The 16,003-nt window shown below is 42.0% G+C and overlaps 1 protein-coding gene across 4 annotated transcripts; it reads right to left on the bottom strand.

The window, feature by feature from the left end:
• Nucleotides 1-25: 25 nt before the first annotated feature.
• On the bottom strand, nt 26-15,610 carry mms22l (MMS22-like, DNA repair protein). Of its 4 annotated transcripts, none has more exons than XM_008324125.3 (26): nt 15,486-15,610; nt 13,866-14,068; nt 13,631-13,756; nt 13,433-13,485; nt 13,148-13,235; nt 12,874-13,051; nt 12,620-12,713; nt 12,364-12,494; nt 11,930-12,043; nt 11,670-11,846; nt 11,177-11,242; nt 10,932-11,051; nt 10,304-10,539; nt 7,675-7,891; nt 7,301-7,590; nt 4,140-4,321; nt 3,723-3,873; nt 3,217-3,356; nt 2,732-2,874; nt 2,154-2,310; nt 1,870-2,015; nt 1,473-1,684; nt 1,167-1,333; nt 597-693; nt 298-465; nt 26-134 (listed from the first exon to the last, which is right to left on the bottom strand). In XM_008324125.3, exons 2-26 carry the CDS (start codon nt 14,036-14,038, stop codon nt 59-61), a joined length of 3,702 nt encoding a protein of 1,233 aa, XP_008322347.1. In that variant the 5' UTR covers nt 14,039-14,068; nt 15,486-15,610; the 3' UTR covers nt 26-58. The 4 variants fall into 4 exon arrangements, with proteins under 4 accessions (XP_008322347.1, XP_008322346.1, XP_016893079.1 ...); XM_008324124.3 differs by lacking the exon at nt 15,486-15,610 and adding an exon at nt 14,672-14,819; XM_017037590.2 differs by lacking the exon at nt 15,486-15,610 and adding an exon at nt 14,672-14,819 and having other exon boundaries at nt 11,177-11,239.
• Between the last annotated feature and the right edge of the window lie 393 nt (nt 15,611-16,003).

The following is a 16,003-nucleotide window of genomic DNA, read 5'->3' as shown; positions in this document are numbered from 1 at the left end:
AGTATTTCATGACAACTTTTGTGTATAGGATGTTACCAGGTTTTGTAAAACTTTATTTTTAGTCAGCTTCCAAACTGGATATTTCTGCCTGTCCACTGTCCCCCAGCAGGGACAGCAGTGTCCGATATGCATTCCTGTAACACAGACGGACCGGTCAGTCGTGTTAGCAGATATTCTCACTGAAGCAAACAGCCACACAGTATTTCACAGGCATATTGTCTAGACAACTTAAAAATAGTTGAAAGCAGTGGATCCTGTGTGTGTAGCCTCCAGGATATGATTCACACACTTGCTTACCTCAAGGCGATGTTCTTGCCCAGTCCCCTCTTGTGTTCTGTATTTCTCAGGCTCAGAGACAGGTTGGGAACAAGAGCCTGGACCACAGATGGATCTAAAACAGCCACAGTCTCCAGGGCACTGTATACCTGCCTGTCATACACTCCTTCATTCTCCTCCACAAATGACCTTGGAGCATTGGGAATGACACAAACAGTGAGAGCCGTGAAAGATAAAGCAGACTGAAGCTCGCCGCAGACAGTTTTGCACCAGATATTTATTGCCGTACATTACTTTTAGTTGTACTTATTGTCACTTACCGTAAGACAGAGATCATCTGGTCACATGGTCCCTCTGTAGACGCAGCAGCACATCTCTCCACTATGAGCTGCAGAGCATCTGTGCTTATCTTCCTCACTGCACAGACGTTTTGTTTTGTATAATATGAATCACAGTCAGAGTAGATAAATAAAGTAAACAAAATATTTACTAACTTCTTTTTGAAACAAAAATTCCATTATTTGATATTAAAGAACATCCTCTCAAATTAATGTTGCAACGTGTTTTTATATAATTAAAAGTAAACATCATTGCAATATTACTTTTCTATTAAGTGAAAATAATTTGGCTTTACAAGACTCATACTCAGATTATATTAGTATTAGCAGGCACACTCGTTTCACAGGAAATATGTTTAACAGTATTTTAAATAAAGTAAAACTAGTGTTGAAAAAAGTGTAGCAAGTTTCAGCACGGCGTCTTTAAGGGACCAAACCATCATCAAATGTACCGTAGGACACATTAACAGCTATTGTATCCTACTGTAATTAGAACTGTATACATGTGTCAGTCTGAACTGGGTCTAACGCGTGGTCGGTGACGCGTCCTACCCTGTGGGTCATTGACCAGCATCAAGCAGCGCAGCAGGTTAGGGAGGGGCAGAGTGAGAAGTGCAGGCTCCGATTCAGTACTTCTTCTCAGAAGTTCTACTAAGAACAGCAGAGATGACGCAAGGCGAGGAGGAGGAGCATGTCCTTTAAACTGCAGAAAGTTTTCACTGGAAAAATGGGATTCGAATTTTCAGTTATTGAATCATGAATATACCTATTTTTAAAAAACATGGTGATAGAAAAACAGTGAAAACCAAGAAATGAAAAAGAACAAGTCAAACGTCACTCAGGTTCTACAGAACGTACCAGAGAACCTCCACAATGATTCTCCTCAACGATGCCCCTCGGGTGACTGAACTCACTTCACAGGCACTGAGAAGCACCGGGTGGTTGACTATGACACCCAAGGATGGAGAGGCAGGAAGGAAATGATCCAGATATCTGCGGGTAACAGAACGGAGCTGCTGCTTCAGGTAGAAACCCTGGGACTGAGAGACTCTGGAAGCCACTGACAAACCCTGCAGGAGAATCAATTAATAATGTCAGAGAGGAAACATCTGAACACATTACAGATGGATGAGGGATGCAAGGGTTGGATTTCCGCCGCACGACAGTCATCATCTTTAAATCTGCTGAGTCCTGATCATCTAAGGTGTGATTGTGATACACAGCACAGTATGCATCTGTATATGTTTACTCTGACCTGTAGGAACAGAGGAAGGCTGTCCCTGAGGGCTTTATCCTGCTGTGTGAGGTTGTGAGGGAGCAACAACACATCCACAATACGGAACAGTAACTGCTGGGCTTTCGATGTGGCCAGTAGGGGGCTCCAGTGCTTCACTAAGCAGCCTAAACCACAAACAACAGTTATTCTTACATGCTATGATTGTCTCATTTCTTGACAAAAAAACCCAAAAAGCTAAATGAATTGAAGAGTGTGAGGTGTGTGTAAATATGTGTATGTTTTATTTTTTCTTGCACACATACCTACAGCCCAGTAGGCCAGCTGCAGGCCATCTGGATTCTTGATGACCAGAGAGGGTTTAATGTGTTTCATGACATCTCCGATGTAGTCCAGAGCTCTGGACATCATCGCGGAACGTTCAGACAACACCTGAAGTCCACTGTACACCCGGCCCACCGCCTGACATTGTTGAAAAGCAGTTTGTGTACATAAATATACTCATAAAAATAAAAACTCACACCATGGTCAACACTATAATATTTTCAAAATTTAGGAATAGCACTTTATATTACGATGGCTTGTAATTTAGCCATCAGTTATATTTTTCTGCTTTTTTAAAATTATTAACCTTTAGATTTTTGTGTAGGATGAATAATCCACATTGATCCAGTTAGACAAACTGAGTCCAACATACAAATCTAAACAAGTTCTTCATTTTAGTGCCGTTAAAAGGTCGTCGAGTGACAGCAGATAACATCCCATGTAGTAAGAGTGATGATGTCACTTCTAACCCACTGCTTTCTGTTATTATGTAAATGATACAGACAAATGGCCAGTGCCGAGGTTATCGTGACCAATATTCACCAATAATATGCGTTACCTTGATGAACATCTCCAGAGCTGAGGTGGGCTCAATCCTGGTGCCTGTGGACTGAAGTCCAGCTTTCTGCAGAAGAGAGTCCACTTCAGGAAGCCTGAGTATGAGCCGGGTCAGTTCACACAACTGCTCTTCTAAAACACGGCCTGAACAAAGACGCAAACTCTGTCTGTTTAAAACACAACATTTTACACCTTCTACTATTTACAGTATGTACTACATTCAAGCATTAACATTTTAGAGTCTGTCAGATGAAACTCTTGGGACTTGGGAAGAGTCAAGGTTAAAGGCGTTCCTGTAGGATTAAGCCGTGTTTAAAACCAGGAATTATCTGCATCATGTACAGGTAAAAAAAAATCCCTGAGGCTAAAATACAGCTGGAATAGTGGGCAGTAAATCTCCTGATGAAACCTACATGGACGTACTCCCCTCGTTTGCATAATTCCCTTCTTGTGTGAGCACTACGTAGATATATTTATCCACTGTACCTGTTCTGCTGTCAGACCCATCTGCGTTCTTGTAAAGGTACTGCTGCAGAACACATCTGAACCAGGCTCTCACGGAGAGGCTCTGTGCCGAACCTGAGACCCCAACAACAGCATCACCGCACAGTGACGACATCAGATCACTGGAAATGACAGAGATCAGGAACAATGCTTAATATTTACTAAGCATTTAACGGTTATTGGGTTTTCTCAAATATGTAATGAACATTTTCTTGTAACACCCTCTTTATATGACTAATAAATTTGAAACGATTTCATGTTTTGCAGCATTTCGTCTTAGTACGAAGAACTTGTCTATCTCAGTTGTTCCCACTAAACATAGAGGACAAACTCGGTTTGTATTCACCTGTCTAAATACTACAATTTGACAAAAATCATCAGGGAACGATCAGCCAATCATCTAAGTAAACTGAAGTTTTTTTCAAGAGTGCTTAGATAGAAAATATCCACTCACAAGTAGTAATTACCAAAAATAAATATAACTGTACCTGTTTTGAAGCAGATGGGGGAGGTAGCGAGTCACCAAAGATGGGTGAACCATGTCATCCCAGGCGAAACATTGCATAGTTGACAGGACTGGGTTGGGCTGTAGGTCTTGTGGAGCAGAGCTTGGCAAATCAAAGGCAAGCAGAGTGAAACCTTCAAAAGACAAAATTACATTAGTGATTTATATTTTATTCCATATTTTATCTATTTTTCCCCAAGTTTTAAAAGCCTAAAATCACCTGCCGCTCTCCAAAATATCTTCATGTAAAATGATGGCATTAACTCAAAATTGTCAAAACTGGCTATTACAAGTTTAGTTTCTTTCGAGCCAAACTTTTTGCCCTCACCACCTGGTCTTTCTCAGTCCTTCTTCTCCTTTCTACTCTGTGTACCTCTTACTCCCAGTGGGTGTTACTGACCTGCAGCAGCATCTGCCAGCTGTGCTGGAGGGGTCTGTGACAGGAGCAAGCTGCGCAGGAAAGGAAAAAAGTGTGTCCACAATGCTGCTGCTACCGCTAGGTGGCGCTCTTTCACCACATTGGTCGAGGTAGGAAGCCAGGCAGAGGTGGGTGCTTGCTGGACACTGCGCTGATGGACACGTCTGTAGGACACAGACAGGAACACATAAAGAAAACAGAGAAGACAAATCAAATTAACAAGAGTCTCAGCGGAGTAACAAAAAAAGTCTTGTGTATCACGCTCACCCCTCCCTTAAATAGTCCCATGATTTTCACAAAACCTATTGCCCCCTCTGTTTTTGTCTTTCACCACTTCTTGATGTGTTTTCTCTTTCTTTTCTCCTGGGGGATTACAAGGGCGGTGGTGCACTGCACTGTGGAGCAGAGCTGGATGAAAGGAGAGGTTGAGAAGCAGGAGAACAGGATATTATAGCCACAGAGAGGAGCCTAATACTGATCCCCTGTACAGGAACACACTATACTTGGGCTCTTCTGGCTCATCCCTGGCCCTCGCCCCAGCCGCTACAGCAGCCCCACAGTGGCTGGCATTAGTCCAGATAAGCAGCTGAAGGAGCTGTAATCTCATTTAGACTGGAGATGATCCTCCTGTCCCCCCTATTCGCTCAGAAGGGGGGAGGGGATTCGGGAGGGGGGGTGAGGTGTGCTGGGAGAAGAAAGGACAGAGGAACCTGCAAACCCCCTTCTTTTCCATCACCTCCTCAATCACTGTAGTCTTTTGCTATGGTACATACACATGCATACATATACACACACACGTACACAGACACACACACCTCTACGGTGTCTTCCCTTCCAGCAAGGTTGCATCTAATCCAGGGAGAGCAGAGACAATCGATTGGAGTCTGAATTCATTAGCCTCGTTACTACTGCGGAATGGGCCTTTCACACCCATCAACCCTCATTGTACAAGACATCGTCAGAGACCCCACTTAATCCTCCTCACTGCAGCTCCTTACACCGTGAACACACAAATACACACTGACACACACACACACTCAGCACCAACACACTATTAGGGCTTCCGTTTAACCCTTCCCCCCAGCTCTGTCTAAAAATGCAGACAAGTAGAATCCTCACAAAGACAGAGAGTGGATGGGAGGCACCAAACAAACATCACTGAGCCTAAAGTTGAACTTCAAGTCCGCACCCACTTTCTTCTTGATGAAATCCACAAATAAATAAATAAAGGCGCAGAGATCTAAAGTAACTGTTCACAACAGTCCAAACAGTCAGTCTTTGAAGGTAAAGAGCTGGTAAATTGCCTTAATCCTCATAAAAGAAAACACATCACAGAGGACTCTTGTATTTTTATCAAACCAAGGAAACGAGAATTAATTGTTTTCAGCAAAACTGATCCCCCTGGGCGTGTGTGCCAACGTCAGCTCACCTCATCAACCAGTGCCTCCCACAACAGAAGATCACAGGAAAGAATCAAACTCAGTAATTACACGAAAGACTGTTCGGACCTTCCACTGTCTGAGGCAGCGGCTGAATAATTCTCTTAATGTGTGCAGGTTCTACACGGCTCTTAATAGACATAATGATACACAGGCCAAAATTGGCAAGCGACATAATTGCCCATTAATTGTGTCATAGAAAAAGCATTAATCACAATGACATACTGAACATTTTCATGGCAAAAAATTATGTTTAATTTGTCAGGATGAACTGGAAGGAGAGAGTGAGAGAGAGGGAGCATGGTGTTATTTTTTTTACTTGGTTAAGTGGGTCACTGTGGTCCAGGCCATAACACAGTGCACCTCAGAGACTTCTCTTCTTCTCCTACTCTCCTTGGCCATTAATGTGCAAATGTGTGCCCTCCAACCCCTAGATCTGAAATCGGGAAGTCTGGGAATTAGCCGGGCTAACCAGATATATTGTTAATAGGTAAGAAGTATTAACTCTGGCTCATGTTTCACCTTTGCTATTTCGAAATCACTGTAGGTTTGTGTATGCAGAGACCATAGGGTATAATGTATAAAACAGAGAACAAAGGGATCACATTCTCTAAAAATATCACTGGAAAACATTAGAAAGTTTCCTCTTATTGTTTCCCTTAAGCTCTGATCAGCCAGTGAGTGCATGGTGAATAATTATGATAGCTAGCTATCTTTATTCTAGGTTTGAGTTTATTTTTTATACTGTAGGTTTGACTTTGAGTTTGTGCATTTGATATGAGATATTTTAACTTGTCAACTGATGAACGTTACTCTGTATAAAAAACGTTCTTTTCTAAAACGTTCTTTTCCCTATACTTTTCTAATGTCAAGTAATAATTGTGATCATATACATTCAATTACAAGTTTAAGTTAATTTAAATACAAAGCATTTTAAAGCATGCAACTAAATTAATATATATACATTACTACTACTTTGAAATCCAGTGATGAACCAAACCAAATGCGTCAAAACAATACATGATGTAAAAAAAAGGTTTTAGAAATCAATGTGGTTAAATTTAATTTACAATTAAAGACTGGGAGTCTCTGAGACAATAGATAAAGCTCAGGTGAATCAACACTAATATATTTCTCACTTCATAAAAACTTCTCAGCTGATTTCTATCTACCGTCACTTCTGTTCTCACGTCCACCTTCCCCACACACAACAGACACTGTACCAGCTGTGGTGAACTGATCCTCTGCTGGGGAAGGTCATGAAACAAACACCTCTGTCCAACAGTTGAACTCTTCCTGACAATCTTCTGGTCGTGGTCTCTCACCAGGACCACAGCAGTACCACTGTGACCAGGACTATAGAGGGCTTCATGCTGGCTCTCCTGGGTGTGTAACTCTACTCAGACTCTGGCAGCACCAGGAGAGGGTGACTTGGAGGGCACGAGTCCTCAAGAGAATAGTAGTGGGCCTCAACTCGACATACAGTACAGTCTTTATAGACGCTCACTCGCTCTTTTGTCCATAAGAGAACTGAGATGACTCTAGTTGGTGCTTCTCCTTATCCCCTGACCACCTTTGAGAGTTTCCTGAAAGCTAAACTTAGCTGCGTCAAAAAGCATTAAGCATCAGTGTGGAAACACTACTGAGCAAAAGAGAAAATTAAGAAACTGAGGAAAGACATGTGACACCTGTGAGCTGACTCACCTGAGCTGAGCGAGGACCACCTGTAGGAAGCAGAGGGCAGAGTTCAGCTCCGACTGACTGCAAGCTCGTAGCAACCACGCAAAGCCATCGTTTAGCAGCTTCTCCTCTGATAGGCTAAGGTTGGAGCTCATCTCAAACACCTCCGACACACCATCCAGATAGGAACTGAGTGTGCCCCAGAGGGCAATTTTGCGAGAAACTTCAGTGGTTTTGTCATAGAACTCTTTGGATGTTTCATTGAAGGAGTTTGCCAGCCAGCTCGCCTGGGCACCAACATCTAAACCCCTCTCCTTGAAAAAAAAGGGTAAAAGATGTAGGAAATTGAAATGTAAAGAAAAGAGACAAGTATTCGTTGTTGTGATTATCAGTCATACCTGGAACAGCAACAGCAGTGATAGCTGTCCTCTCCAGACAAGTGTACGGCGACCAGGAGGGCAGTTGGATGGAAGGCAGCCCAGCAGTGCACAGGCTCTGCTGGCAACATCTTCAAGCTCAATCTGTTTGGCCACCACCAGAAACAGCAGCAGAAAGTTTGTGAGGCCGGTCTCTGTCAACTCCTGCATCTTCTTTGAGGAGAACCTGGAGTAAATCCTAAATACAGGTGATAATCAAAGGGGGAAAAAAGTTACAAATAGTAATGAATTAAGTGTGGAGCCTGATACTTCATACATACAGATACTTGTATTCTTAAACATGCAGAATCAGCGACCCAATACTCTGTGACAAACTGTTCTTGAATGGCAAACGTGGAATAAACTGATTCTTTGAAATGTTTGTTTGTAAAAACTAACCAAAAACAACTTTCTTTCCCACCTTGTACTGCACCACCTGCCTCTTTACCCTCTAGGGGAGTGGCTGTGCTGACCAGACTGTGTCAGAATGAGCGTGTATGTGTGTATGTGTGTGTGCATGGAGCAAGGGATGGAGAACCACCCAGCACGCAGTTAGATCCTGCGGGCACCGTGGAGAAATGCCTTTAAAGATCATGTTAAATGTCAGAGACACTCAGACACACAGCGGTAGGCGCTGAGTCCCTCTCTCTACAGCCAAACCAATTTACTGCAACACCAGAGAGAGATCAATAAAACCACACACACACACATCGCCACACAGTTAGCTCGCTGCATTCTTGCCTGGCAGGAAAACACAGAACGCTGGAGCCGCCCTCTTTTCCTTCACACACACCTCTCAAACACCGATGCTGCCCACACACAGGTGAGAGGAGCTGCTGTTTGGGTCAAAACACAAACAGTGCGTATCCCGAGACGAGCTCTGGGCAACAGCCATGACTCACATCAAGGTGTGTAAAAACACCAGAGAGGAAAAGAGAACGAACAGGTTAAAAATGAAATCAGATCAGTGACTAAGTTTTAGCCTTAAAGAGGCCCAGCAGAAGACAGAGATTTAAATTGAGACAGTTTGGAGCTGGAATTCACAGACCAAGAAATGTCTGCAGAAGAGTAAGCGTAGTAAGCGAACTCTGTAGACATGGAATATGTGGACACAGCCATCTTCTATGAGAAAATGGTTGGTGGAAAATGAACAAGAGTAACCACTGATTTTGGAAACCTCAGATCTTTTATAGTACAAAAATGAACACAATACTTTTTGCATCTATTTCTATTCTGGTGTGAGAGAGCAGGCAACGCGTCATGTTTTTTGGATGTGTGTGGGTCAGGTATAATTTTATCATCATCATTAAAGAATTATATACATTTTATATTATAAATATATAATATTTATATAATATATATAATATTTATATAATATTTATTCATATTTATATTCTTCTAACCTTTCTGGTATTAGGTTTCTGGACAGAGCACTAAGGGAGACAGCAGTAGGAAATGCTCTGTGTTTCTCTAACCTGCATGTCTGTTTGCTTATTCCAGACACATTTTTATTCGAAGCAGATGCTCCTCACACTCTGCATTGGAGATCAACGTGCCCATTGCAAAACCCATTAATACGATTGTTGGGGGTGTCCCGCAGAGCCAGGCCAGGAGTGGGAACACTGCCGGCGCGGCGTAGCGATACAGTGAACAAGCCATGTGCCTCCTGAAGTGAAGGAGGCAGAAGTGATAGTTTTAGTGAGGGGTGGAGAGTGGGGGGATCTGGATCTGTCCCAGCCCAGCCTGGCTGATGCCAGAGTGCCCACCATCCTCCCACCGCACACACCCCACCACTGAGGCTCCCCTCTCTTCATGTTGGAAACCAGCACAGCTTCGTTAAGGCGAATTAACCGCCACGCTCGTTAGCTAATTAGGCCTCATGTCTGCAGTTCGACTAAGCACATTCCAGACAGAGGGAAACCATTAGGCAGATTTATCTGTGGCTGCCGTTCTCTGGCGACCCGTCAGGCTGGGATGTAGGAAGGTCCAGTGGCGTCAGGCTGGGATGTAGGAAGGTCCATTTAAAGCAGTCTATTTAAAGCAGGATATACACATCAACCTGTGGTTCTTTTCCCACTGTTTTCCCTCTCTATTCTTCACAAAGATGCAAGTTCTCACTCCATGCAAGGGGCACTATACAATCTGAAACCATGTCAGTACTCCAGGGAGCAGGTGCAGTCTGTGTGTGTGTGCGTGTGTGTGTGTGTGTCATCAGAAGAAGGCTCTTTGGCTTTGGACTGTTCTGAAGAGCAGGTGGTTGACTCCTGAGACACCTGCTCCACCGGGGGGTCTGAGTAAATATCAAAGAAGCATTGGGATACTGCAGTGCACCTGGCACTCACACAAACAAGACTGAAAATCAATGATAGTGCCCAAACAAACAATGTTTGGGCATCCATGTGTGTTTGAACTTGCACACACATTAAAAGATTAAGCCTCGACCTGATTAGTAACTAGTCTCTTAGTGCTTTTTATTCAGCGTTGTCTCTCCAAATTCCTTTATGTATGTGTTACCAGGCTGACTGGCAGGACGAGAGACCTGCTTTTCCCACTGGAAGCAAATGTAAAGGTGGAAGAACTACAAAGCCTTCCAGACTTCTCTCATCCTTACCTTCCTTTGATCTGTCTCTGTGGGGCTCCACCAGCCCTGTCCTGGCCAAGGCACAGGGCCAACACTTGAAGGAAGATGTGGAAGGAGTTGGCTGAGCGGTACAGCTGGGTGTGTCCTGGGGAGTAGAGCGTAGGGGGGGAGCAGCAGCTGCGGGCCTGCTCTAACAGAGCCAGTGGTGTCTTGCACACAGTCCCCAGACCTGCCATCCCAAGCCAGGGGACAGTGAAGGAGCCATTCTGGAGTGGGGGAAAGAAAGAAAGTAATACAACTTTTTTCAAGCCTTGGAAATACCTTTTAAAGAAAATTGGTTTAATGACAAGTCAATGGATCACAGCACCACAGATGCCACACACTCACAAAAAAAAGTACAACCACATTACGCTTATGTCTACAACAGAGGACAGTCTGTCACCATTGGGGTGAAAAAAAAAAAAACAATTTTTTTCTAATTTCTAATTTCCATTATTTAATTGTCTTTTGGTTAGAAGAAAATGAATCACACACTCACACCATATATACATATACTCCTATAATTATATAACACTGACAAAACACACCAATGTCTGCATTATGCCATTTGGTAATTAGACATCAATCAATTTCTTGTTTCCTAGAAGGGTATTCTCACCAGATTCTTGCTGTAGTAGTCCCACAGAATGGAGACGGCGCTGGTGCTCGGCTCCCACAGCAGACAGAGAGTGAGGCAGCAGTAGACATGCATTCTGACCTGCTCCTCTGCTAGGCCCGGCTGTTGTAACGCACAGTAAGAGACACATAATGTGGTGTGGTTTTACTAAATAAGCAAATAACAAATAAATAAATGAATGAATCATAGATGGGTTTTTTTTCACTGTAACTGACAGTCATACTGACCTCAGGACGACAGGTCACCCTAAGCAACCCTTGCACAAAGGCCCAGTTGTCGCCAAGTTGTTTCTGCTGAAGCATTTTAATAAAAATAATTAAAATCAATAGATTCTCATAATACTCTCGTAAAAAAATAAAAGAAAACCCAACATCATCTCTACTATTAAATTGCCACATGGCTAATACAAAATGACTGTCATCAACTGTCACAGAGTAGTTTTATTTCTGCCACCATTTCAAGTTTTGATACAATTCGATATTGAACTGTCAGGAAAAGTCAGTTGGAAAGTGACTCAAAAATTGAACTTTAGTCACACGAATAATGTATTACTTCAAGAATTTGATGAAAGATAAAATGAAAAATAAAATAGATAATGGTTAATTCTCTGACATCAGATCTTTCTTCCTGACTGATTTCTTTTTTCTGGTTACACTGCATTATTGGTGTCCAGGTTTTATCTAGTGCAGTCTGTGCGAAGCGAAGAAATTGTTCTCTTACCCCGTTCTGTATCATGCCATTATGACTGTACTGGCCTATCATGGCTAAATGGGTGACCATCCACCATGTGAATCCCACAGGATCTTTACAGTGAGTGGGGAGGTCAGTGACTTGTTCTGATGGAGGTTTGTTGGTGACCAGAGGTTTCAGCAACATGTTCATGTAGCTCCAAAAAGACTGGAAATGACAACAGGAAAAAAAGTCATTAGACTATGATAACATACTGCATATTCTTCTACTTTTTTATATTTCTTTATTACCTCGGTGTGTAGAACTTTGTTTCTATGCTCCACTAGGTGCATGAGCAGAACCCAAAGTTCTTTGGTGCAGGAGCAGAGGTAGTGATGGCTGCTCAGTGCCTCTGTGGGTCTCACCTATGATAAATAAGATTCAGTGTTTTAACTCTATATCCAGTTTATGCCAAACTGTGACCAAACACATTACTTTAGAAGCGCCCTTTCAACTACAAACAACCCATACAGGTGTAATATTGAGTTATTATCCCCATCACGTTTAGCCTTGTTATGACAGGCGAGGATGAAGTCCTAGAAATGGCCAAAGTTCACAGTTGAGGAACCAATAAAGATAACTCTCAACTTTGTTCAGTTCACCCAGTACCTCACACAAGGGAATATGTTCCCATTGATTCAGATTACACAGGAAGTTTAAATTAAATTAGTGGTCAACCACAAACCTTGCTGTATTTGTTCATGGCAAGAGCAGTGAGATCACACAACAAACTGCTGAGGTGTTCTTCAAAGAGACTGGCCTCAGTCAGGTTCTCTCCTGTCAAGTTCACAAACTGGTGGGCGTACACTACCTGACCTACAGAGATTTAAAAAAGGTTCAAAAAGCCTTTGTGACATTGACAATAACATGTAATGAGAACTTTAGCTCCAATTTATTTTTATCTTGCTCTGGTTTTGGACCTGAAACTGACATGGACTCACCCTGCATCTTGAAACCAAGTAGATAAAGAATCTCCAAGACTGACCAGTGGATGTCAAGATGAAGGTGCAACAGATGCCATGAGGGAGGAAAGATCTGTGGAAAACAAGTTTAAAAAGTTCAAATACTGAACAATTGTAGTGCAAAAAACAATTTCATTGCTGTGAAAACTTGAAGGTATTATTTAATCTAATCTGTTGCCTGAGTCATAATAATTTCTTAAAAAGGCACAGTTTGACTAATGTTTATTTGATACCTTTCCTTGGTTCCGTATATTAAAGGCGCTGTGGACGTTGGCAGGCAGGTCTTTGAGTCGTCCTGTGAGGAGTGTGACGCTAAACAACTCTTCCACAAGAGCAGAGGGGAACTGAACTTCAAGTTTCTCATAAGGGTGAGACTGAGATGAATCCAATGAGCTGCAAGGTTCAAGGTGTCTAAAAATATACATTCAAAGTGACGTATTATTATGTGTAGTTTGTCAAAAACTTTTGAATCCATTAAAAACAAGTTCTGCTCTAAAATATTCTCACCTGTACACGAAGACTTTGACATACTGAAGAAATGAAACACATTGTTGTCTGAGGTCTTCCGCTTCATAATGGAGGTTAGCAGCTTGACCTAAAATACACAAGGACAGTAATAAGTAGAGACCAGAGGTAAATGATAAAAAGGTTCTGGTATAACAGAAAGCAACAATATGTAGTGCCAGAAAAACATATTCAAGCTTTGTTGAATGGGGAAAAGTGAAATTTCTTCTTTTTGCATTCAACTTATATTTAACATGGTAAAAAGGTTTCAATTTCTGTCTAGCTTACCAAAGTCATTTGAACCGGACTGCACCATGGTCTCGAGTCTGTAGACCTTCTGCCTGGAATTTCACAACAGCAATCAAAGTTAACGACATACATGAAACACCAGCTCCAGACATGCACAATTACAAAAATACAAAGTAAGCAACTTATAGCACTTAGATATTTTGATTGAGATCCAGTACACATCCTGGCTTGCAATACCTGAAAAGACCAAAAAGAACCTTGGTGGAGTCCACTAGGGCTGTCTCTGTTACCCAAGGGAAGCCAAAAATCTCCACTGTGTCTGTCTCATACTCTGTAGGGGCTGGGTCAAGATGCAACAGTAGACTAGAGGGAAGACACATGAAGACATAGTGCTGGTACATTAAGTTAATGTTCTTTTAGCTGAATATTCTGCATACTCGTTGTTATACTCATGATTGGACAGTGACTGTACCGCTTTAGTGAGCCTCTAGCAGTGTATCCTTCAGGAGACAGCTGTCCACCAGAGTCATCTCTTGTTTCAGAGCAGCAAAAATAAGGTGGATGGGCAGAAGTAAGCTCACACGGATTGTCTGACGCAAAGGGGGACACTGGTGGGGTGAGGGACTGGCTGAAATTGTCCGCCATACTGTCAGCTGGGATTCAATATCACCTTTACTGCAAAATTACAGAAAACCATATAAAATTAAAACAAATTTTGTTTCATATTATAGTTCATTTTAATTATTCTTAATAAGATTTTAGGTTTTAAAAGTCCCAAAGCAACTTCGACTCCATGAGCAAATTGTTACGATTGCTGTTGTATTGTACTGGTTCAGTTTAACATTCTAAATACAAGATCTTAATTTCAATAATAATAATACAAAAAGTATTCCTGCAAACAATTAGATCCCGAGTTTACCATCCTCTGATGTCTACTACCACAACGGTACAGCACCCCAATTGTGAAAAAATAAACTTTGATCTTTAAAAAAAATATTTTCACAAGGCGCAACTTTTTATTTAACGTAAACAACATTTACAAGAGTACATTAGTCTAGTACGCTGGCTACCTACTGTCAACATAATGCTGGTTAAAGCCATGTTTATTTGCGGTATTTTCTTCCTGATATGAAATACATGGAGAGCAGAGCTAGCGTTAGCTTTTCTATTTCAAAGTATTACGTCTTTAAAGTATGTTATGCATTTACCCGTTTATAACTCGAGATCTCCCTATAACAATGAGTTCTTAAACACATTTTCATAAACGCACTCTCAGACCTTGCAATCTGGCTTCCTGAATGGTATGGTTAATGGTTAATTCCGTAGATGTTTCCAAAGTAGTGACATTAAAACAGCTGTCACTATCAACACCATTGTTTGTACGTTCGTTCTCTCCCGCGCGAGAGAGTCTCGGTACGCAAGCGCCAACTACGTACTCAACGATTGGTCAAAAGTTACAATGTGGGTGTAGTCACGCTGCGTCATTAATCCGGAAACAACAAGAGCGTTCCCTGCAACAGGCATCCGGAATCGTCGAGCTGTGCCTCTTTGTTAGGGTTGGCTACACTAAAGATTTGTTAAGATTTACACAGCATTTATCGTTGTAGATTATATGTCTGATATAGTTTTACAATACGTGGTGAGTCACGTTGGTAACCCCCCCTTATCAAAATTACGTTTCCCTGTAAGTACCGGGGACATTATATAAAATAACAATTCTCAAGCTCAAGAAAGTGTATTCACTGTTGCAAGATAGAGATTCGCATCCCTTAGCTACTTGTTAGTATTTAGCTTAATGCATTGCATACGTTGTGTACACGTGTACATGTACAATTAATGGCGTTTAAATTGTTCTTTTATTTTGACAGCCTTAAAATGTTTGGACACTTTCGAAATATATACACAACTGCAATTGACTCAACACGTGAATGAACATGTAAGTCAAATATTTATTTGCTATGAGAAAGCGAAGACTGTGTACTTACTATTGTTTTCAATGTTTTACAAGAAATATGAACCCATTGCGCGCGGCATTGTATGTGTTTATTTATGCATTGATTTAGTCAATAAATAGTGAATGTTGGTCACTTACAGACACACCCTATTGCTTGTCAATCACGTGTTTCTTGTTGTGGCCTGGTGACTGCAGGCACTTCCTCTGAAATACAAAACCTCGCAGTGCTTTAAGCTGACTTTTTAATCCACGCAAACCCTGATTTCCATATGCAGATCTGTCTTTCCCAACAGTCCCTCTCGCCATCACACCATTTCTTGCATCCTAATGCTTTCTCACATCTGCACAAAATCCTCCCTTCTGCAGCTCCGTGGATGTACGTGCTCATTCGGTCGTTTTACTGACACATTCTTATTTCTGCACGGTGCACTTGTTCTTCAGCAGAAGATGCATCGATAGGAACCGTTGTTTTGCATGCATTCATTTGCACGTTTTATTGCCAGGAGTGACTGGAGACAATAAAATGGACGTGTCGGGAGATTTTCTTTTTATTCCATGCACCGACCTCCTGTTCCTGCCTCATCAGGAGGCAGTTTGTCTCAGTGAATTAGCCTGTGGCGTCTGGATGGGAGAGGTAAGTGCTTTTCTCCCCTCTG

Source organism: Cynoglossus semilaevis, chromosome 13, assembly GCF_000523025.1.
Source record: "Cynoglossus semilaevis isolate Cse_v1.0 chromosome 13, Cse_v1.0, whole genome shotgun sequence".
Classification (NCBI taxonomy): domain Eukaryota; kingdom Metazoa; phylum Chordata; class Actinopteri; order Pleuronectiformes; family Cynoglossidae; genus Cynoglossus; species Cynoglossus semilaevis.
Note: the sequence above shows the minus strand (reverse complement) of the source record. Positions and strands in the feature narration are given on the sequence as shown.